Raw genomic sequence first — 24,022 nt, forward strand, 5'->3', positions numbered from 1 at the left:
GGCTATTCCTAAATACATAATTAAATTTTCACACTTACAAAAATAAAACACATTTGATGACAAAAATTATAAATAACCCATGTTGTAGAATCTGAAACACAATAAAAAAAAATTGTTTTAGTAATGGGACAGTACAGTGTTATAGTAATTGGACACCCGGTAAATAACTGAACGCAAAGAGCTAATCAACTGCAATTTTGTAAATAAGCTAATAATAAATAAGCACGAACCATTAAAGTCCACAGAAACTCATAAATATTAAATAAATTTAAGCAAACACAGTAATTGGACAGGCTGTCCAATTACTAAAGAGTATTAAAATCTGTTCTAGTAATTGGACATACTTACCATTGGGTTATTTTTCGAGCTGATAAGTAAATCTCAATGTATATAGATATTTCGTAGTCCCTCGCTCTTCCCTGAGAAGTTTGTTCCCGAAATTCACAAAATTTGTATTAAAAAAATGCCATCGAAAGATCACTGTTCCTTACTGATATTAACAGGATATTAGTCTATGGAACAAAGTATGTCTATGGTACTAAGGTGACAGCAAAATTAAAAAAGCTGAAAAGTTTCATTTTCACACGTGCTCTTTTTCGTATGGTTGTGTGATTTGCTATAAGCGCCGCGTAGCGTTGCCGGTACCTACTACCTAATCAGTTTTGCGCAATTTTGTCGACAATGGCTGACGAAACCAGTGATAAATTGTCGAAAAAGTGAGTTCAGAAAGGTTTCTGTTGACTTTAATTTCATACACCGAGCGCCCAACCGGTATCTATTTTTATGACAGTCCTGCCTTCAAATGAAATAATACACCCAATTTGTTGAATTGAATGACTACCGATTCTTGTCGCAACTGCAAAACCATATTGGTGCATTGAAAGTGTGTAAATATTATTATTGAAATGCTGGGATTGAGAAGTAATGTGGCGTTTACCATTAGCCGCTTTTTAAGGAACTCCTGTGCATACAGCGAGTCTACACTCGCACCGTCCAAACGGTGTGTAGGTGTGGTTACCATATTTTTTAAATATATCTATACCTACAATATGACTGAAACTCGTATCATATTTCATCACTCTTTTCAAAATGTTATCATTTGCAGTCTTGTCATAAGTGGGATCCCACTTGAATTTGAAATCAATTCCTAAGTATTTTCATAAAGGTGTACTAACGTTTTTGTAAAATGTCTTCTAGTGAACTTAAACGACGACTCAAAGCTGACCAAAAGGCCAAAGAGAAGTCTGAAAAGGGAACCACCGATGCAGCCGCAAAGCCTTCGGAAAAAGTAAAGGCTGTCGCCGAGGAGGAAATCAGTCCAAATGAATTTTTCAAACTGAGATCGGCTGCGGTCGCCGCCCTGAAAGCCACCGGCTTACCGGAAGATCACCCATACCCCCACAAATTCCACGTGGACACATCCCTTACGGAATTTATTTCAAAATATTCCAACCTGGTCGATGGCGAAGTTCTGGAAAATGTTGTGTCTGTGGCCGGCAGGGTGCACGCTATTCGAGAGTCGGGTGCTAAATTAGTTTTCTATGATCTTCGAGGTGAAGGAGTGAAATTGCAGGTGTGTTACATGCATGTTTCAGTACCTAATTATTGGTTGGTAAAATTAAACGTTTTTTACATTATTAATTATTTGTATTGTATGTATTCCTAGTACGTTCCTACTTATTGTAAAAACAATAAGTGAATACTTAGGTACTCCGATTTTTCCGATTGATTTTTTTACTTTGTAATTTTCATTTCACTATAGTGTTTATAAATAAATATTTCAGAGTAATCTGAAACTTGCTTCATTATAATTTGTTACTCTTGAATTAATATTTTTATGCACAATAGTACTTACTACATTTTCTTTTCAGGTGATGGCAAATGCTAAGTTATATGAATCAGAAGGGAAATTTGAAAATGATACGTCAAAACTCCGCAGGGGGGACATCATCGGAGTCTCCGGTAACCCTGGTAAAACAAAAAAAGGTGAACTCTCCGTGATTCCCAAAAAACTTACACTTCTCTCCCCTTGTCTCCATATGCTGCCCCATTTACACTTCGGCCTCAAAGACAAAGAAACTAGATTCCGCCAACGATACTTAGATCTCATTCTCAATGAAAAGGTATAACTATGTGTACAAAATTATATTATTCAACATACTATCTCTTTTAATCGGGGCTTATCTTGTTTAATATTATTTGTTTCGTCAACAGGTGAGACAGACATTCCACATCAGGGCAAAAATCATCGCCTATGTGAGACGATTTTTGGATGAACTCGGATTTTTGGAAATCGAAACTCCCATGATGAACATGGTAGCGGGGGGCGCTACCGCCAAGCCGTTCGTGACTCACCACAACGACTTAAACATGGACTTGTTCATGAGAATCGCTCCTGAGCTCTACCACAAAATCCTTGTGGTGGGCGGATTAGATAGAGTTTATGAAATCGGCAGGCAATTTCGAAACGAGGGAATAGACTTGACTCACAACCCTGAATTCACCACTTGTGAATTTTATATGGCCTACGCTGATTATCATGATCTTATAAACATAACGGAGTCGATGGTTTCCGGCATGGTCAAAAGTATTCATGGCAGTTACAAGGTAAACAACTACATTCATCATAATATCACTTGATGCTTTGATGCAAGAAAACTCTTACCGTATCCTGACAATTTGAAAGTTGAGTTTCATTGAAACATGATAAAATACTTCCATCCGTTAATTTATTATACTTGTGCTACAATAGATATCATTAATACAAGTCATGCAATGATCGGAGCAAACAGAGGAATGGCTTATCTCCTGATGTTGAGGTTGAACATGGCCTGATGTGTGAACACACTAATTGCATATCACTGCATTATATACCAGCAAAAGATGGTTGAAAAATATCGGACTTGTTACTTTTGGAGGAAATAGAATAATATTCTTCGTTGACAAATGAATGTAGGTATATAGATATTATATTGATGTCAGATGTGAGTGCAGAACAATCTCACTACTGCTGTTACCGAGTTTAATCTTATTACATGCATATATATGTATGTAATGGGGAATGTAGAGTAGTCATAGTCAGGAGTATCTGACATGTATGTATTTAAAAACAATGTTTCAACTCGGGAGAGATGAGATGTATACCTATAATACGATTGAAAGGAACACCCGTTCCCTTTGTGGTTCACAATTAGAAAATGGATAAAATTGGCCTTACCCGTATGCTAAGCCAGTATCTTACGCATTGGACTATGGGGGTCAATGTTGAATCTGTTCAAACATAACAATAGTTCTGTTATGATTCACATAATTTGATATGTAGTTATGGTCAATTGGCCATAGCTACTGGAAGAAATGTAAATTTATGAGCTCCGTTTGTTTTCAGATTAAATATCATCCTGATGGCCCGGAAGGTGACGAAGTTGAGGTTGATTTCACTCCACCTTTCAAAAGAATTCCTATGATTTCCACATTGGAAACTCTGCTGAAAGTTAAATTTCCAAAAGCCGATAAACTGTCAACCCCCGAAGCGAACAGTTTCCTCAGCAAACTCTGCTTAGACAACCAGGTGAGGTTACGTTATGTTACAAAAATAAGCGACAGCATAATTGTGTCCATATTTGGATTTTATTATTCTTTCAATCGTCAGGTGGAATGTCCTCCCCCGAGAACCACTGCGAGACTGCTCGACAAGCTGGTGGGACATTACTTGGAGGAGACCTGCATCAACCCCACGTTTATTTGCGACCATCCTCAAATCATGAGCCCGCTAGCCAAATATCACAGAGACGATCCTGGACTGACAGAAAGGTATCACTTCCTCTTCAATTCCAAACGCCTGATATGATTTCTCCAATTATTTGAATCAAATTACATTACTTCTTAATCCATGCTCGTACCTATACAGTCGAACTCGGTTATTACGATCACGGATATAGCGAGACCTCGGATGTAATGAGGAAACATTCACTGTTATAACGAGCAACTTATCGGATATACCGAGCTAAAAAATCATGAAAATTTTCTTAAAACTGTTAATGTGTCAATCGTTTAAAAACGTTTCGACCCTAAGCAATAAATTCCAACCAGACAGGATACTGCCGGGATCGCAATACGTTTATGACACTAGTTAAGTGTCTAAGTACCAACCTAATTGGTGTTTTCGCCGACAATATTGAAAAATTATCCACGCATATGGTTGAAATAAGTAAAAAATCCAAGATTTGTGAAGTCGGTAGGTACCTACCAGCGTTCATTACAATAAACAACTTCATTTGTAGTTTATGAATGCCATGCTTGTTTCGGGGATTTTTACGATAGTTTTCAAATTTTTTATTTTTGACTTTTTTTCAACTTTTTGTGTTATGTGACCGCTCATTATAAATACCTATTCTCTGATATAACGAGTAACGCTTATAATGAGCAAATTCAGTCACTTCCTCGTAATAACCAAGTTCGACTGTATTATGACATAATATTATGTAGTAAAATATGATCATATTACAGAAGGTATACAAAAACAGAATTCTATTTCTTCAATATTTGTTACTTTGCTTGAGTCGATAGTTCTTAAAATATGCCCTGGAGATCGGATAATCAATTTAAAAAAAATACTCAATATTCACAGAAATATATGTATGGAAAGAATCACATTTTGTTTCATTCATAAAATGTTTATAATAAATATTGTCTAGAAATCGTGTGATTTTGTGTTTGTTTTAGGTTTGAACTATTTGTAATGAAGAAAGAGATCTGCAATGCGTACACGGAGTTAAACGACCCGGTGGTCCAACGAGAGAGATTCGAGCAGCAGGCCAGCGACAAGGCGGCGGGGGATGACGAGGCGCAGGGCGTCGACGAGTCCTTCTGCACCGCTTTGGAGTACGGCCTACCGCCCACCGGTGGCTGGGGTATGGGCATCGATCGCCTCACCATGTTCCTCACTGACGCAAACAACATCAAGGTAAAATACATCTCTACATAATTTAACATAATCATGAATTAATTTATTGTGTGAAAAATAAACATTTTTTCTTTAATTCTGCAGTTTCGAGTTTAGAATATTGCCTCATATTTTTAAGCAAAATTTCTGACGTATAACCCATAACAACTGTCATTTCCAAATAACTAATAGACGAGTAGGTACTGAGGAGTTCTAGATACTGTCCGGGACCGAAGTATACCATTCCTCAGCTCACTACCCGAGGAATGATAAACGGTATTATGTAACAGAGGATGACCTCTGTGATTAGTACAAATGTAGCTCCGCCGAACTGTTGCAACCTCTAATAGTGGATCTCCCCCGTGTTCGGTTCTTTGTCCCATTATCATTGCAAACGAATAAGTAACAATTACAATTTGTTTTCTCTTTGACTTTAGGAGGTTCTCCTGTTCCCCGCCATGAAGCCAGATGACCCGAACAAGCACAATACTGATTTGGCAGCGAGCGAAGATGTGGTTGCCGCCAGCACTGCTCCTAAATGATGTGTCCTGGGACTAATGAAGGAATAAAATTGAACCTGTTTATTTATTTTTTTCAAAAAATTACATATTTGGCCGATAATCACTATTGTGACAGGAAATATAAAATATACTTGTAGTTTTTTAGGTGTACATATTTTATAACCTGAATAAAAACAATGGACACTGATTATTTGTGTTTTATTTCAAAACTAAATAGAATTAGAATAAAAACAATAATATTGATAAGTATGTCATCTTTGAATTTTACATAAAGATGTGATTCTAGATTTGAAAATACACTTTAATGAATGCTATACATAATTGGGCACAGGTATCCTCGTTATCCGAGGGTAATTGGGACCGAAAGATACCTTATAAAGTAAATTAATAGATGGTAATTAGTAAATGGGTTTAATTGGGACACGTTTAGAAAAGAAAAAGACATGAGCAAAAGTGACGGTTGAGGACTGAGCTATTGTTTATATTTTTTTTTCATTTTCCTGCAAATTCGTAACTGCGGGGACTCAGATAATGAGGACCTCTGTACGTACATACATAATGGTGTGTATTAATCATTGTCAAATTTTCTGCTTCATATTCAAATTGAAAAATAATTTGAATGAGCAGAATAAATAATATCCAACTGGCTATGACAAGTATAATAGAAAACAAATTCTCTCCATTGAACAATAATGTAGGTATACGCAATCCATAATAAGGCTATGCGCACGACAAACACAATTCACAGCCCAGGTGATTAATTTGAGATTTGAAACATTTTAAGAATAGTTAATACATAGGTAATTCGTGCAGGGGCACTGCGCATGCTCAATCTGGCAGGGAAAGTTATATGCAGAGAAGGGCAGTGCGAACTGCATTCCTATTTTACATTTCCTGCCGGATTGATAGGTGCTCAGTCCTCCCGTATAAAATCCCCGAAAAGAACACCTGCAACTTGCAATAATGTCCAGTAATTATTGTTGTGTGCAAATGACCATTAAGATCACAAAATGATTAAAACATATTTTTTACATATATTTTATAAAAATACATACATATTCAAGTTACTGATAAAAGTATAAAATACCTAGTGTAATGCAAATAAAAATAAATTACACACCATGCCTTTTTGCAAAACCGATTGAAAACATACCTACATATTATATATATTAGGATTATTAACATAAATTAATAGTAACTTCAAGTAAAACAGCTGTGGAAATGTAATAATACAGGGGTGATTCTTAAAAATAAATGAAAGAATAATACATCTACGTAAAGTATTGACAATTTGCGAGCCAGTATAACATTTTCGTAAAATTTCTTCATTACCTTTAATGGTATAGACCAGGGGTCGGAATATGCAGCTCTTCAGACATAAACTCCAATTTCACCTTATCTCAAGCAGCCTTATAACTTATGAGATAGCTGATAGAGCCACCGAACAAACTTAGACTCGTACGGCATACTTTCTGCCACTCTTTACTCTACTTATATTCACATCGAGAAGCACTTTGCGCCCAAACATTTTCTGTTGGATGTTGGTGCTGGATGCCGGAAGAAGTTAAGGTCTAACCTGGATTGCAGAGTTATGAAAATAGGTATAACAACTCGACTCATTATTACAGTGGGATTACTGTTGATATTACAATATACATTGTGATTATAATATGTTCTTGGACATATGCCTATATATTTAGTAAGGTAAAGAACAACAGGCAGTAAATTATTTTTTAGCAGAGAAATCTTCTTCATCGGAACTGGGAACATGTTTTTGAGTTGAATTGTAATGCTCTCCTAATCCATACATATGTCTATGATACGCAATCATCAGAGGTGTTCCATCGAAATGACCTCCTTGGATAATTATCGATGGCGCGCTAGCTTGTAAAACGTGAATCGGACACTTGAGCGCTGTGGACATGGCCTGCAATTCTATTTGGCCTCCCCAAGTAGTTGTGCTAGCAATTTTGTTACAATACTCTTCAAATTCTTCATCCGTAAGCATATCTCCAGAATCAGGATTAGTTATAAATGGCATAAATTCATCTTTGTTGCACCTAATAATTTCGGCAGTCATTTTACGTAAACTTTCAACGGTGAAGGAGGACCGGCTTGTCTCAGTCAGTTGATGAGATATGGCACTATATAAACAATCGCCATTTGAAGGAATAAGAAACAAAGCTAATCCTCTATCAAAGAGCATTTTTTTTATTGACACCATTTCTGTGTTCCGTGGACCGTTAATGTTTTCTATTTCTTGTTCCGATATCATCTTCTCGCGCGCTTTGTCTTCGGCCGCCTTTTTGTCCCTTCGCTTTTGAGCCTTAGATACCCTGGTCGTAGAAATATCTTCGCGAATGCTGTCGTTATCTTCATTAAACTCATGTGGAGGCTGGCTTTTGTGCAAGTTTAATTCTTCTAGCTGCTTTAATTCCAGTTCTACTTCTAACCTCGAAATTTCCTCTTGTATCTCTTTTTTCTTTTTCTTATCCAATTTACCTGATGATTTTTTTAAATTCTGTATTTGGCATTGTAATTCTTTGTTTTGTTTTTTGTGTTTCTGCTCAATCTCTGATAATGTATCAGGCATTATGTTATATTTATTCGTCCCCAACGGTCCCCTACTTCCGACAACTTAAACGATCTGTCAAAATTCACCACAGATATTTTTTGGACATTTTTTAGTCTATGCTAGAAAATTATAGAGATTTTTCAGTGCTGCCATCTTTTTATCACAAGTACATAAACAATAAATAATTATAATGCGATTAGATACCCAGTGCAAAAGAATTCCTGAGAATTTTCAAAATTCCGTTCCAGACGTAGACACTTTTTTTAAAAATTTACACCCTTAAATTTAAGAAAATAAATATAGTACCTATATAATAGCGCCTGTATACGTACGTACCTACATGGATTTAGGTCCACTTACCTGGAACACCCAATAATAATCGTCGCTATAGATTTGTTTCCCGAAAAGACCAAATGTCAATTTTACAGGATACGAAAAACAAATTTCATTGTCGTACCTATATTTAAATATCAGTAGATATATCAATCATTCTTTCTACACTGTATGATTGCAACATTATCTAAGAATAGATTCCAAGAATAATATACAGGTATAAATCATTAAATGCACAGAAAATGCATTTTATTTACAAGTACTCACTGTGGATATTCGGGAATTTTTTAGCGCTATCTCAGAATAATGGATGTTCGGGACAAACCAAGGACGGTCGGGATTTAAGACCGTAGCGTATTGCTGCACGGCCCACGGATTACTGAGTGGTCAAAAAGTACCCACCTCAAATGTTATATTTATTTACACGATAATTGTAAATAATTACTTCTACTATTTAAATACTTAATGATCGTAATTACCCAAGTTAACCCAAGAAATGGCCCTCCAAAAAGGGGGTTGGGCGTGGGGCTAACAACGCCTCATCCCGTAAAAAACACATTGTTACGAAACCACAACAACAGCCTCGGAAACCGGACACTAGACAACCTGGCAAACGCTTTAAGGATATACGATTTGGAACATGGAATACATTATCACTCTATCGACCAGGAGCACTTAAACTCCTTACAGAACAACTTATAAAATACCAATGTGATATTACGGCCCTACAGGAGATGCGATGGATAGGTCAAGGAGTGATGGAAAAACGAGACTGCACTATACTCTATAGCTGCCATGATAGCGAACATCACTTTGTCACTGGATTCATCGTAAGCAAACGAGTGAAACATTTAATTATAGGGTTCGAACCAGTCAACCCAAGGATCATGCAACTGCGAATTAAAGGAAATTTCTTCAATTACTCATTTATATGTGTACATGCCCCTACAGAGGATAAGTCGGATGAGGAAAAAGAGGACTTCTACGATGCATTAGAAAGCACGTACTGCCCAAATCACGATGTGAAAATAATACTCGTTGATCTAAATGCCAAAATAAGACGGGAGGAGATCTACACTGTCATTGTCGGAAAACATCGTCTTCACAATGAAAGTAATGATAATGGTACCCGACTAATTAACTGTGCAGCGTCACAATATGGTTATTGGTAGCACAATGTTTCCCCGTAAGGATTTAAATAAGGGAACTTGGAAATCCCCGGATGGGTGCACAATAAACCAAATAGTCCATAATTTGATAGACAACAGGCATAGATCGGATCTAATGAACGTCCGAACATACAGAGGGGCTAATCTGCTGAATTTTCAATTCAATTTAATTTTTTTTTTTTTACATATTGTGGGCATTACAAATTATAAGTTTAAGACGTTCACAACATGACATTTAGAAACAAAGATATATAAATATAACAGTATTACATAAAAAAGGGATAGATCCGTAGATAAATTAGATAGGTACAAGGAAGTACACCGGATGAGTTAAGCAGACCCTATTTTAAGAATTTATAAAACAACGTCCACCTAAACTCATTCTCACGTAGGTGGAATATGTCAACACCCGAAGCAATTTCGTTGAACATAGTTATCGCCCTCCCAATTGGCATTACCAGTGGCAGGTTGGTTATGCACCTTGGGAGAATAAACAACTGATGGTCTTTATTTATAAGATAGTTATCAGAGACACACAGGTCAACACTGCCCAGAATGGCAGAGTTCTCATTTATACCTCGGATAAGTCGAAAAAAAATACGTAGCTAAATAAAGATTTCTTCTAAATTGCAGACTGCAGTATGTAAGCATGCCTAAGAGAAAGTCAGTTGGATAAAGCCACGGATAGTATCCATACAACCTCAAGTAAAGGAGTTTCATGAATTTCTTCTGTATCCTCACCACCATAAGGCCATACTTCAACTGATGCGGTGCCCAAACAATAGACCCACTCTCAAGTCTGCTTCGAACTAAAGAATTAAATAAAAGTTTTAATACCGTAACATCTGAAAAGACCCGGGAAGTACGCATGACGAATCCCAACATTTTAAGCGCTTAGTTACAAATGGTAAATATATGGCTAATAAATGTCAGTTTACTCTCAAACGTAATGCCAACATCCCTTAAAGATGATATTCGTGACAGAACTCTGCTATGGATCGAGTAGGTATTGGAAAAACAACACTTTTGAGGCTCTGGTAAACGACAAAAGATTGCTTTATCAATATTGAATTCTAGTTTTTTACGCCTGCCCCAATTTAATATATTATCTATATCAAGTTGGAGCTAACGACAATCGTCCAAGGTGACAACTTCCAAAAAGAGTTTCAAGTCATCACAGCGAACAATAAAAACATAGCATTTTTTATTACCAATGCTTTGTCATTTATAAAAATCGTGAACAGCAACGGCCCTAAGTTTGAACCCTGGGGGACACCACAAAATGTGTAAAGGGTCTGTGACTAATGAAGGCCGTACGATACGTGTTGTTGACGGTTCCTAAAATAACTCCCGAATAGCTTCAAAAATCGATCCGACAATCTAATAAGTTGAAGTTTTCCATAGGATGTCATGATTGACTTTGTCAAATGCTTTCGAGAACTCATTGTAAAAACAGTCAACCTGGTGGCCTCTATCCAGTGCCGATGACACATAATCGGTAAATACCATCAGGATAGTTTCCGTTGATGAATCCATGCTGTTCATTTATTATAAATGACTCAATTTTTGGAGAAATCATGTTGTGCATGTCATCTCAAGAACTTTTGCTGGTGCAGAGATCAGCTACCGGCCTGTAATTCTCCACTTATGACTCTGTACCACTCTTATGGATTGGAGTAACCTTCGACATCTTCCACGTTTCCGGAAAGATACCTGTCTCCATTGCGAGATTAAATATATGAGTCGTTTAGAATCATAACTCACATATTCCAAAAATCGAGTTTTGAGATAATCGCAAAAAACCACCAGAGCACTATTTTTAGTAATTAGAAGAAAAGTATTGAATACCCTTAAATATTAATGAGTGAGTGAGTCGATTGACATTATTTTTTATATACTTATATATATAATACTCCTAAGGTTACGGGAACCATTTCAAATTTTATAATGTGAGTTTTGACACCAACTTTGTGAATATGTGAGTTATGACCCCAAGGTATAGGAATAATGTGAGTTTTGATACCAAGCTACAGAAATATTAATACATATAGATTGTATATGCATCATACTTTTTATACAAATTTGGTAGGAATGATTGGATTTTTGAATAAAAATAATTATTGTAGGACATTCTGTCATATTTTATTTTGTTTTTACATAATTTTTAGCAGTAATTATAAATTGTATTCTAAATAATATTAGATCATCGTCGTAATGTGACTCCACACACTGAATTTTATTGATATCACATTTTTTATGATCAAATTCTTGTATTCTTCTTACTGACAACAATTTGCAAAGATTAGCTCCTTTCTGGTGTGTACATAAGGGATATAAAACACACCAACTTAATAAACCCTTGGAAATATTTGCCCTTTATTGTGGAACAAAAGTAATACCTACGTAGATACCTACTAAAATATAATTAGCTCTTGGGAAAAAAAGTCCCACTCATTGTAAAGTTTATTTTGATAACTCAATGGAATCTTTTATATGTATTCATGGTTATAATAAATATATCATTAAAGTATTGAGCTGAATTTATTTGACAGTATCATTGTGCAAAGTAATAAAACAACTAATAATACATACCAACTTATTTTAACATAATATTATAACTTCGTTCAAATGTGTATACTAGTTGAAAACAATTTTTACAAACTCATGTGAGCCATGTCATGTCAAACAATAGACCCTATAGATCCAGAGCAAATTGGTTGGCAACAGCCAATAACAATTTCTTTAAAAGGCATAATTAAGTTACTGAAACTGCTAAGAATAATTATTATACTTTATATTTTATACATAGGTAAGGTATTAGTAATCACAAAACACAAGTTATTATCAATGGAAATTCAATATCACATTTTAGTACTGACCTGTCAATCTTAGCAGTATTTTTCTTCCAGTTTCAGGGACTTTCCTCTTTTCCTTACGACCCCACCTGTGACTGGGGATACACTTATACCCACATTGAATAATTCTATATTATGTTTAGTCAACTTTTAACAAATAACGCCGAAATTATCAAAAACAATGACTACATAAGTGAACAGCAACTTCTTATTGAGATGCGAAATCCGCCATGACACTTTGATGAATAGAGCTCTCTGATTGGTTAGAAAGGCCTTGGTGTCAAAACTCACATTATTCTTTGAAATGTGTGAGTTTTGACTCCAACAGTGAACTTTGACAACGATTTTCACATAGTTTAATGTGACTTTTGATACCCAACTACTTTTCTGTATATAGATTAATGCATTTAGAATCACTTGGCATATTTAACTCAAAAACGACAAAATTGTAAAATGTGAGTTATGATTCTAAGCGACTCATATATGAAAGCGGGCCTTTGACAAAATCAATACAACCCTTTAAAAAAATGTAGGAACATAATCAGGTCCCAAAGAGCGAGTATTCCTTAGTTTTTTTAATAAACGTAAGTATATCGCCCTCATTAATTGAAAAAATATCGACGGATTGGGCACCACATGACGGTTTTCCTGACGTTGAGGCAACATCCAGATTTGGAATACTACTTGCGTAGACAGACTTGAAATAACCAGAAAATGCTTCCGCTACTCCATGTCCGGTCACCTCTTCGCCCTTTCAACTCATCCTATCGGTAAACCCACCATCTCTTCTTAATGATTTTACGTAATTCCAAAACAATTTAGGATTTTCGCGAATGCAATCCCTACCGTTTCCATAATATATGTTCGATAGGCCCGTCGAACAGCTTGTCTCACTTTCGAACGATAAATACTAAACATGATATAGTCAGTCTGATCATGCCCAGCCTTCCATGCTGTATGATAGTTATGCTTGACCTTAATGTCCCCAATAATTTCCCGAGAAAACCACCTCGGGTATCGCCTTCCACCACGACATGGCGACTTCCTCGAAAAACATTGATCAAAAATATTATATACAATATTGTAAAAACATTGTACCGCCTCATTCACATCACAAATCTCGAGCAACTCACTCCAGTCCACTTCACTCATCAATGAGTAAAGTAGCTTGAAGTTTCCGCCTTCAAACCTCCACCCGCCGAATTGGATGGTTTTGTAAGAGTAATGTAATGTAGTGTAATGTAAGAGTGTAATGTAGACTCAGACCATTTCCTAGTGTGTGGAAAAGTTAGAGCAAAGATCTCAAACACCAAAAAGGAAATGGGAGCAAGAGCAAAACCTTTTGACACAGAGAAACTGAAGATTCCGCAGGAACTGGCTCGGTACCAGGAGAGCTTGAACACTCACTTGAACGACAATGTTGAGGTTGGAGACCATGAAGAGGTGAATCAACACTGGGAAGAGTGCAAGACTGCCATAGTATCCTCAGCTGATGACACCTTAGGACGCCGAAAAACAGGTGAACGATCAGAATGGTTTGACGAAGATTGCCGCGAAGTCACTACGAGAAATAATGAGGCTAACTTAATGATGCTACAGAAGAAAACACGGGCATCAGACGATGAGTATAAAAAGCGCCGACGTAACGAAAAGAAACTACACAAGAAAAAGAAACGTGATTAAAAAAGGAAATGATCCTACTCAAAGAACACTATACAGCCCAAGAAAGCCGGATGTTCTATAGAAAGATAAATAATGTTAGGAAGGGTTTCAAGCCTCGCATCACAATGTGCAAGGATGACGATGGCATGATACTCACATATTCTTGCCCGGTGCGTTTCTTTGATCAACATTTAAATACCCCCCATAATGATGCCGGCAACACTAACAATAATACTCCTGACCGGGAATCAGTACAAAGTGGCATGGATGATAACTAAGAACCACCGACATTAAATGAGGTAAAAGGTGCCATGTCAAGGTTAAAAACAAACAAATAACCTGGAATAGATAACTTACAGAGTGTATTAATAAAATGTGAAGGGAAAGCCTGCTCAAACATTTGCATAGCTTAATCCACCAAGTATCGACTTCAGAAAAGATGCCAGAAGAGTGGAAGGATGGGCTGATTTGTCCCCTGCACAAGAAAGGAGACCAACTAGAATGTAGTAACTACAGAGGGGTGACACTTCTTAACTTTGCATATAAACTGTTCTCGATCCTGATATTCCAGCGGCTGGAACCCATTGTCCAAGGAATACTCGGGCACTACCAAGGAGGCTTTCGACGAGGGAGATCATGTGTTACTCAAATATTCACTAAGTGCTCAGCCGTAGTGGTTTGGCGTCTAACGTATAACGTGTATGAAATGTTCGTAGACAGTGTCTTTTTTGGGGTATAATACACACGGTTATACGTTTGAGTTTCGCAAGACGCCGCCGCGCCGCGCCCGCCAAACCACTACGGCCGAGCACTAAGGCAGATTCTAGAAAGGACCACTGAATTCAATATTAACACGTATCACCTGTTCATCGATTTTAAGGCAGCTTATGATAGCATTAATCGAAACTGGTTAGGTATACGAAGCTATGCGAGAATTTGAAATTCCGACGAAAATAATTAAACTTGTAGAGATGACAATGACACCAGTACAATGCCGGATGAAGCTTCAAGCAGAAATATCCGAGCCATTTATATCACTGAATGGCCTCAGGTAATGTGACGCTCTGGCATACCTTCTTTTCAATATTGCGCTAGAAAAGGCGATACGGGATGCAAAGATTGATGCCCGTGGCAGCGGCACAATATTTACTAAACCTGTGCAGCTGCTGGCACTATGTCGATGATATCGACATCATTGCCATATCAGAATTGGTGCTAAAAAAGGCATTCACAGCACTAGAAGCCTCTGCCAAAAGAATGGGCTTACAAATAAACGAGGCAAAAACTAAATACATTCCTGTCCAGTAGCGCACCCAGGGGGGGGGGGGGGCAAGGAGCCTTGCCCCCCCAAAAACATTGAAATTGAAAGCCAATAGATTAGACAAAAAAAACACGGCAAAAAATGATTTGTAATAATTCTCCAGCACCCTTTTTAGAAAAATTTCTTAGATTTTAATTTCTAACACAAAAAATTCGAAACACTAATGTCAGGTTTTTTAGAAACCCAATACCTTAAATTCTCGGTGTCCATCCGAATTCCGAAGTGGTGTAGGTCATGGCTGGTGAGGGCTGACAGGGCTCTAGCCTGGGGGGCTGGGCTGTGGGGGGGCCGGTCTGTGGGGGGCCCGGGCTGTGGGGGGCCCGGCGTCTCGGGTTGACCAGATAAGTGAGATAAACACACATCATAAATTAGCTTTAATAGTAAAAAAGTAGCCTGCGGCGCTATTACACTTCATGGCCATGAACATTTTCAATTACTTATATAATTGTGCAATATATTTTTTGATTATTACGTGTCGATACTCGACAGCTCCATTATTAAAGTAGATGTGTTAAAAATCGCCAATAATTCACTGTATAAGTACCCTTAATTTGAACTAAAACACAATTTGAAAAAGTTAATGTAGTGTTTCACACTGCATTTAATCTTAGCGGTAGGTAGGGGGCCCGCCAAATATCCTAGCCTGAGGGCCCGTTTCAGGATGTGGGGACCATGGTATAGGTACATCGAGTGCAATAGACAAAAGACCGATAAACGAGAATTTAAGCTGGGAAGAAGAAAAAGAGTCTATGGGACTAATTTACATTATCCTCCTTGGGCCCCCCCCCCAATATTAAATCCTGGGTGCGCCACTGTTCCTGTCTATGTCACACCACGAGAAGGCGCACCAAAGTTAGATATTGATGCATACAAGTTTGATACGGTCGACAGTTTCATATACCTTGGATCTCTGTAACTCGACATAATGATATTACAGAATAAATCAACAAGAGAATCACGTCTGCGAATAAATGCTACTTTGGCCTGTTAAGACATTTTAAGTCCCGCATACTATCTCGCCGAACTAAAAACACTCTTTACAAGACACTTGTAAGGCCAGTGCTCACCTGTGCATCGGAAACCTGGACATTAACTCTGTGAAATGAACGAGCACTGAACATCTTTGAAAGAAAATTTCTCCGCCGTATATATGGACCGATCAAGAACGGCACCAATTGGAGAAGATATAATGCTGAGCTCTACGGGCTGTACGAAGATTGCAGTGCAGTTCAATCAATCAAGATTGGGAGACTGCGATGGCTAGGTCATGTGCACCGTATGAATGACAATGAACGGGCAAAGAGAGTGATGTCCAGCAATCCAATAGAATCGAATCGAAAGAATCTGTAGAAGAAGAGGCAGGCCAAAAATTCGCTGGTTGGATGGAGCTGCCAGTGACTGCCGTATTCTGGGGGTACCGAATTGGAAAGCGGCCACACTGGATAGGGACAGGTAGAGGAGGCCAGGACCCACACCGGGTTGTCGCGACACTGATGATAATGATGATGCATGCATTGCAACTTGCACAATAATACGTTGTCACCTCCGAAAGGGGGGGGGGGGTGTAGGATGATGCGCTCGAACCCCCGTGATGATTATGTAATGTCATGGTGATATCGTCTGCTGGCTTCTTTCGGGGACATGCTTATGTTGATTGACAACGTGGAATTATAGGCGAAAAACAGGGCGTTTATTTGTCGGAATACATTTACAGTAAAAGTAGTACAGCGTAGAAAAAAAATTAAAGAAATAATATTTAAAAAAATAAATTTAAAATGGCGGGGACGTCGGCGAGCGCGGTGCCGGCCGACGTCACCCTCGAGAGTTCGAAAACCGACTGACCCTATTAGGGGCTGGTAGGGCAGAGTAGGTAGTAATAATACACAACAAACAATTCACAATTATTCTATCTCTGAAAAATGACAAAAACAGCCTCTGGCATATGTACCTGGCTTGTAGGTAGGTACCTCAGGTCTCATATTTCAGACCTTTTCTAGGTAGATGCTTTGGGAATGGCCTGTGAATTTCTTGGAATTATTATTACCTTCTGCATTTCTTTGCTTGTAGGTACATATTTTGAAATATTTGAACTAGGTACACAAATACATATTTTTTCAAAATAATCTCAAATCAGATATTCTAGGTATTAGGTACATCGTATGGCTGGGAACTTTGCTTTCAATATTTATATAGGTAAGTGTACGAATTTAATACCTATTGGTCAAAATTGGATGAAATGTAGGTAATAATATTAAAAAATGATAGGTATTAATAATTACTATTTTTGGCATCTAAAATATTGTGCTGACAATTGTTTTAAGTTATATAGGTAACTACAAAATCGTTTGCTATTGATTAGCTTTAAAATTACAGCTTGCTTCTAAGTATTTTTAAAATTGACTAAGTATAGAATTTATAATGACGCTAGGTTTTACTTGGTTTGCTTATAGAAGTAATGTAGGTATAAAAAAAAATGCAGGATTTTATTTATATTAAGGGCTAGACTGGTTCTATTAAATTTTATAGAACTTGCAAAAGGGTGACTATAAATTTCCATACATCTAAGCTTACGGGCTAGAAATTTGCCTCGCAGTCGATCAGTTCATGTTTGCATGAATCAGCCCAATGATGATTCAGGCCTCATGGCCTTGGATCCTCTGAGGATGTCATGGTTTAGGCGGTATCAACGTGTTTACACATTATCACCGGCCTTCTTCGCGCTCAGGCGGAGATGGCAGACCGTGATAATGTCATGGCCAAAAAAGCGGGTTTGGGGGACAGAAACGCACGGTGTATGCTGTTGTTGCTGGTTTATTATAAGTTCTAAGTCAAGCAATTACGGAAGTCAACGATGCTGATGGCCACGGCAGTAGATGTACGGCTTGGCTGGATCGAGGGTGATGCGCGAATAGTCCAAAATGGCGGACGTGGCAGTATGGTGCTCTGTACTGTGGTACGCGAGAGAGATGTTGGCTGTAGGACGTCCGAGGCCAGAATAGCTTGCGGCTTGGCGGGTTGCCGACGCAGTCTTTTCTTTTGCTGGAGATCAGTCTATGCTGGAGATTCTTGTTGCTTAGCGTGCTATCGGGGCGGTCTTTTTGGCTGGAGATCCTGTCTGTTCGGCGTCCGAGGAAAGAGAAAGCATTTTCGCGCCCATCCAACTGTCACGATCCGCGGCGTCATGTTCGTTTGTCGGTCGCGAACCTCCCTGTTTTACCGACGGATTGACTAGTGGCGGCGCTTTCGGTAGACCCCGTCTGTTTGGCGGGAGCGCGGACGAATTTGAATTTTTAGGCGGGCTCCGCTCGGCCGAGGGTTGCGAGAACCGCGAAGAGTGGACGTAGGCTGTGGTGTTTTGGGAAAGATGATGCTTCGGTTCGCCCTTTGAGGTAGTCTCCTGTGGGAGACCTTCATCTGGTATCAACATGGTAATAATAATACGTAGGTACCGTCAGCGGTAAATCCATGCATGTGTAAACAGGCTATTAGTACATAGTTCGCTGACCAAAATTATAGTACAAATACTATAATAATTATAATACAAACTGGTCTAAAACTATTCACTACCCTTTTTGACTTCCCTTTGATGGGATCCGACCGAGCGGATCTGTTTGCCAGGGTCCATCCACACACGGGCCCAATTGGCCACACCGACTTGATATCAACTAAGGCCAGCTTTGAGACATTAATTCAGCGCTCGAAATGAAAAAGTTGACAACCGGAGCGCTCAAAAATTTTCTGAGGATAGTAGCATGGTTATCAAATTGTATGTGTATTTTATAAACATAAGTGTGCTAGATTTTTTGTTATAGGGCATATCTAGCTCAGACGGTCAAATTATTTTGTCCACGAGACGGATAACTTTACAGATTTCACGAACTGAAACGGCGCTCCGGTCCATTTCGAGCACTGCATTAATTGAAATGTTTACTACGCTATATGGAGGACGGAATAATTCCGATTTCACCTTAGATTCATCACTTTCAACCCTTGACTCCTCTGCTTTGCCAGAGTTTCAGTAGAGGGGTGCAGCATACTATACAGATCAATTAATATTTAAATGTTGTTTATCCCTGAGCACAAATTCATTCAAAGAGGATCGTAAAAATATGTATAGATCCTAATGTACCTGCAGGTATGAACACGGAATAATAGTGCTATGAGAAACATATTCAGGACCATCATAATGTAACCCCGTTTACTTGGAAACCTTTTTCAAATCAATTTAAAAAATATATTTATTGTATGTACAGAAGTAAATAAAAAGTAGAAAAAAAAAGAAATTTCTTACTATTAATGACTGTTACTAAGTCACCAAACTCACTACTGCTGAACAACATCTTCTTGGCTACGTGTTAAAACTGTGAACTAACAAGCTCCTCCAATTTTTAGCCGCACTTCCATTATAAACTAACAAGCTCCTCCCATTTAGTCGGCGACAGCGCCTTCGGCTTGTGCCTAAATCTTCATTGGACAGTAGTCCGTGCACTGGACCAAACATACATTGAATAACATGTAAATTTGTCCAGGCACAACTTCAAAAACAGGCGTTCTATCAACTACACCATTCAGGGCAAACAAGCTCTGTAAAAAATAGCCACCTCATACTTGAACTATAGGTACTGAGATACCCGGGGTTCCAGCGGCTAGCTCAGGTGTCCATCGAACCCCGAATTCACAAAAAAAAGAAATTCAAACGGTTGGAGTGTAAATAAAACACAGTCCTTCGTGCTCGTAACGTGATATTGTTTATATTTTACATTATTTTTAGTTTTACAAATTATATTTGGGATTTTTACAGTTGTAGTCGTCAGGTCCGTACCTATCGGTAAGGGGACGCTTACTAACATCCTTTTTTTCTTTCTTTTTAAATTCCTCGTACCGACGCCATCCAGCAAAAAAAAGGACTCTCGTGATTGGCCAAATTTTATCGCGTGATCTTTGATTCGGCGAATCACGAGCCTGACCCTGGCGCCGGCGCGCGAGGATTTCACGCACAATGCGCGGCAAAATTTATTATATTTAAATCCTTATATTTAGTCTTAAAATTATCTCTTTCATCCATCATCATTTTTACTTTTTAAATTAAAAAGAAATACTTACGTGGTTGAGCAAGGAATCAGATTAGATGTTTTATGAAGCCGTTTCTAGAGGTCAGGGTTACGTTTCGACTTAAGCTACTAAATGATTATTTTACACCGGGAGAAGCCCGCCTGTAACAGGGGTGTATCATTCGCCCCATCTGGATTAAAGTCGAAAGGTACGCCCTGATCTCATCGGCCACCCATCCAATTCCTTGTTCATCCGTTAAGTACATGGCATGATAAACAGTTTATAAAAGAATTCAACTACAATCTAACTATTCTAACATAAAACTCTATACTTTAGCTCTATTTTTATTATTTTCTATATTTATTTTGGATTATTATTTTCAGCTCAAAGCAATGCTTTCGCGATACTTTTGAATAGGTCAGAGTTTGATTTAATTTCAGTGTAGTACATTTATTTTGTGTTACTCTGTTTTAATTAGGTTTTCTTGTTATTTTATTCGTTTTTATTAGTCAGCGGAGGGGTCGCGAAGCTGCAGTCTTTGACTCTCGCGCTTTCCAAACTTTCTTTTGTATTCCTAGGGGCTACATTTGTAGACGTTTGGCCCTCGTTCGGAATTATTATTTCGTGTTATGTTTTTCTTCTTCTGGTGCAATAGGAGCGTACCTCGTTTGGCGTCGTCTGCCTTTGCAACCAGGGCGTCGTAGTGGCGTTACTATTGAGCCAGGCTCGTTCCGAGCAGCGGATATCTTCCTGTGGAAAGTTTTCCACTGATCTGCTGGTCTCTGGAGTATCACCTCATAGATGGACAGGTACTGTGTCTCCATCTGTTCCTATTACTGCGGGCAAGGCATCGTATAGCGGTACAACGGCCAGGCTCGTTGACGGCGGCACGGCTCTCCCACAGGTAATAGGATGGATGTTTACAATAAGTATCCTTTTCCCTTTCTTTTTTTTTTATAGATGGTTACACTTCGCAAGTACCTCTTGTTGTTTCACGATATCTTTCAGGCGTCACGTCCCTAGTCTCTCCATGAACCTGCGCGAGAAAGGAGAGTGCGCACTCTCCACACCATCAAGCTTTGGTATCATGAATTTTCGGCTACGCTGCCTTTGGATGCGCTTACTTCGAGAGGTGGCTCCCTTTGTGCTTCCAAATTGTCTTCATCTGTATTTATTCTTTTTCTTTCTTTAGTAATTTATTCGTTCATTAGACTTCCTGTACTTTAAATTTATTCGAATTTACTTTATTAATTACTCCTACCCCATACATTAAATAGCTACTAATTTTATATAAAATCTTCCCATTGTACTTATGGTACTTACTATCACATTTAATATTTTACCCTAATACCCATAATTATTTTGCAACATTGTATTGACTGTATAAATCACATTGATATTAAAAATTGAAATATTCCACCCTCTCATTATATTTATTTCTGAATCAGTACACTTAAAACTGTGTAATTAACTTTATTTTTAGTGAAACCCATTTTATTAAAAAAAAAAAATTGTTGTTTCGTTTTACGCGCCCGACATCCTATTCCAAGGCGCGCCGCGCCGATTTGCGGTGCCTCTCACGTTTTGTTATTATTATTGAAACCCCGTTGAGAAATTTACGGCTTATTGACTCATCTTTTTTTTTTTTTTATCACAGGCATACAATCTCTACTTTCATCCTCTTATACCTAATTTTAACTTATTAAAATTTAACATAACAACTTTCGTCGAGTGATGCCTTATTATTCCCGTTCCGTTTTCGCTGTGTTAAATTTACGATTGGTAATTTGTAAAGAAATAATAGTGACGGTCGTATACTATTTTCTTCGTTTCTCTTTGGATTCAAATTATTAACACGGCGTAACTTTGAAACAGGTTTCGCGCTACTGTAGAATATCCTCTTTCCCGTTTATAAAATTGTTTGCGATTTTCAATGTTAATGTTTTCGAATTCATTCATATTTACTTTATTTGAACGGAAAGAATTGGCGTCACTTTGCGAAGCGTTATTTTTAGAACTAGAATGTACATTTTCTTACTAACGAACTTAAGATTATAGGGCTCAGAAAGTGGGTCCTTAATTAACTTTTTATCCGTAATTAGAAGAATTTCCGGATATTTACGATTATTATCTTCACTTTTAACTACACTGTTTACACTGAAACTTCCAACAGCAACTCGGCGTTCACCCTTGACTAGAGGGTTGGCGACTGGTCCTGCTTCATCTCCTCGTGGTCGAGCCTGCGCCCGTACAGCTTCTTCGATTCATCTCAGCTTGCGCGCCTTCTCAGCCCTCTTGTGAGGCTCCCTAGCCTCGCGTTTCCTTTTTCTCTCCTCACCGAACATCCCGTGGTCGACTAGGGTACACGACATGTTAGTGATACCCTAGGAAAATCGGCATTTTGCTCGCCGTTTTTCGTCGTGAGTGGGCCGTGGCCTCTACGAGCCCTCCTCGCTGGATACCGTCGATGATGCGTCTGGTCTCCATAGGTGGGATTTGTGCAGCCATTCGTCGTACTGGAGACGCGCCGGTGCTACGGTCTCCAGCACGACGCTAGGCGCGGTCAGCTCCGTATGTGGACTGTCTTCGAACACCAGAGGGCTCTCCCGGTTTGATGTTGGAGACAGCACTTCTTCTTCGATAAGGGTTACGTCGGAGTCCACTTCTTAGTTAACCATTTCTTGGTTGTTCCGGCCAGTGGCGCACCCAGGAATTATTAATGGGGGGGGCCCAAGGAGGAGAATGTAAATTAGTCCCATAGGCTCTTTTTCTTCTTCATATACATATTTTTACATATTTTCACAATACATGGCGATATACATAGGATAAATGTCCCTCTGAGGCGGACGAAACCGGTCCTAATCTATTTAATAAAAGTGGAATCTAATCTAATCTATTAAATAAAATACTAAAAAAAAATGCGTTTTATTAAATTAAAACAATACAATATTTATTCCGAATTCCACCGAAAAAAATGTTCTTTTGACTTACACCACCACCGTAGTGGGTGTGGTGTAGTCGTTCTTTTCGAAGAATGTTTATCGCAGATTTTTGGTTTTTTATTATTGAGGTTCCAACATATTAATTGAAAATGGACAAAAAAAGTATTATTGCATTTAAATTATACACAACCTACTCAATACAACACAGCCTTATATCTCGTTTATCGGTCTTTTGTCTATTGCACCGGTGTACCTACACCATGGCCCCCACATCCTGAAACGGGCCCTCAGGCTAGGGCAGTGGTCGGCAAACTGCGGCTCTTTGGCCCCTTGAGTGCGGCTCTGCCACAGATGCTCTCTGTCATATTTGACGTGGCTACAAAGAAGAAGCAAAGAAAATGGAAGAGGATAACCGTAAATGTAATGTTGAATAGACCGAGACTTCGCGTTTATTCAAAACTTAAATGGCTTCCCGACCTGTATTTATGTGTCGGGAAAAATTGGCGCATTCAAATTTAGAGAGATACTACAACTAAAAACTCGTAATTTTGCGCTAAATATTCTGTCGATGATGCAAGGAAGAAAGCAGCTGAGGAGAAGAGTTAAGAAAAATAAAGTTCTGTATTTAATTAGGTACTGAATAAAATCTT

General features: G+C 38.3%; 2 protein-coding genes across 3 annotated transcripts; one reads left to right on the forward strand and one right to left on the reverse strand.

Annotated features, from left to right (window-relative positions):
- Window positions 1–542: 542 nt before the first annotated feature.
- On the forward strand, window positions 543–5,651 carry LysRS (Lysyl-tRNA synthetase). Of its 2 annotated transcripts, none has more exons than XM_085955515.1 (8): window positions 543–1,000; window positions 1,198–1,573; window positions 1,872–2,123; window positions 2,215–2,607; window positions 3,386–3,568; window positions 3,650–3,810; window positions 4,723–4,963; window positions 5,380–5,651. In XM_085955515.1, exons 1-8 carry the CDS (start codon window positions 906–908, stop codon window positions 5,482–5,484), a joined length of 1,806 nt encoding a protein of 601 aa, XP_085811641.1. In that variant the 5' UTR covers window positions 543–905; the 3' UTR covers window positions 5,485–5,651. The 2 variants fall into 2 exon arrangements, with proteins under 2 accessions (XP_085811641.1, XP_085811642.1); XM_085955516.1 differs by having other exon boundaries at window positions 543–716.
- Window positions 5,652–5,686: 35 nt separating this feature from the next.
- LOC147066398 (deubiquitinase OTUD6B) lies at window positions 5,687–8,125 on the reverse strand. The gene has a single exon (XM_085955517.1). It carries the CDS (start codon window positions 8,054–8,056, stop codon window positions 7,190–7,192), a length of 867 nt encoding a protein of 288 aa, XP_085811643.1. The 5' UTR covers window positions 8,057–8,125; the 3' UTR covers window positions 5,687–7,189.
- Window positions 8,126–24,022: the final 15,897 nt, after the last annotated feature.

This window comes from Rhyacophila brunnea, unplaced genomic scaffold (genome assembly GCF_057557595.1).
Source record: "Rhyacophila brunnea isolate RB1 unplaced genomic scaffold, BYU_Rbru_1.0 scaffold_5, whole genome shotgun sequence".
Taxonomy (NCBI): Eukaryota; Metazoa; Arthropoda; class Insecta; order Trichoptera; family Rhyacophilidae; genus Rhyacophila; species Rhyacophila brunnea.

Excerpts from the sequence above, each read along its gene's own strand:
- LOC147066398 (XM_085955517.1), bottom strand. The coding sequence starts at position 8,056 with ATGCCTGATACATTATCAGAGATTGAGCAGAAACACAAAAAACAAAAC.
- LysRS (XM_085955515.1), top strand. The coding sequence starts at position 906 with ATGCTGGGATTGAGAAGTAATGTGGCGTTTACCATTAGCCGCTTTTTA. Across the intron at positions 1,574-1,871 it reads GTGAAGGAGTGAAATTGCAG|GTGATGGCAAATGCTAAGTT; the intron begins GTGTGTTACATG and ends TTTTCTTTTCAG. Across the intron at positions 3,569-3,649 it reads AACTCTGCTTAGACAACCAG|GTGGAATGTCCTCCCCCGAG; the intron begins GTGAGGTTACGT and ends TTCAATCGTCAG.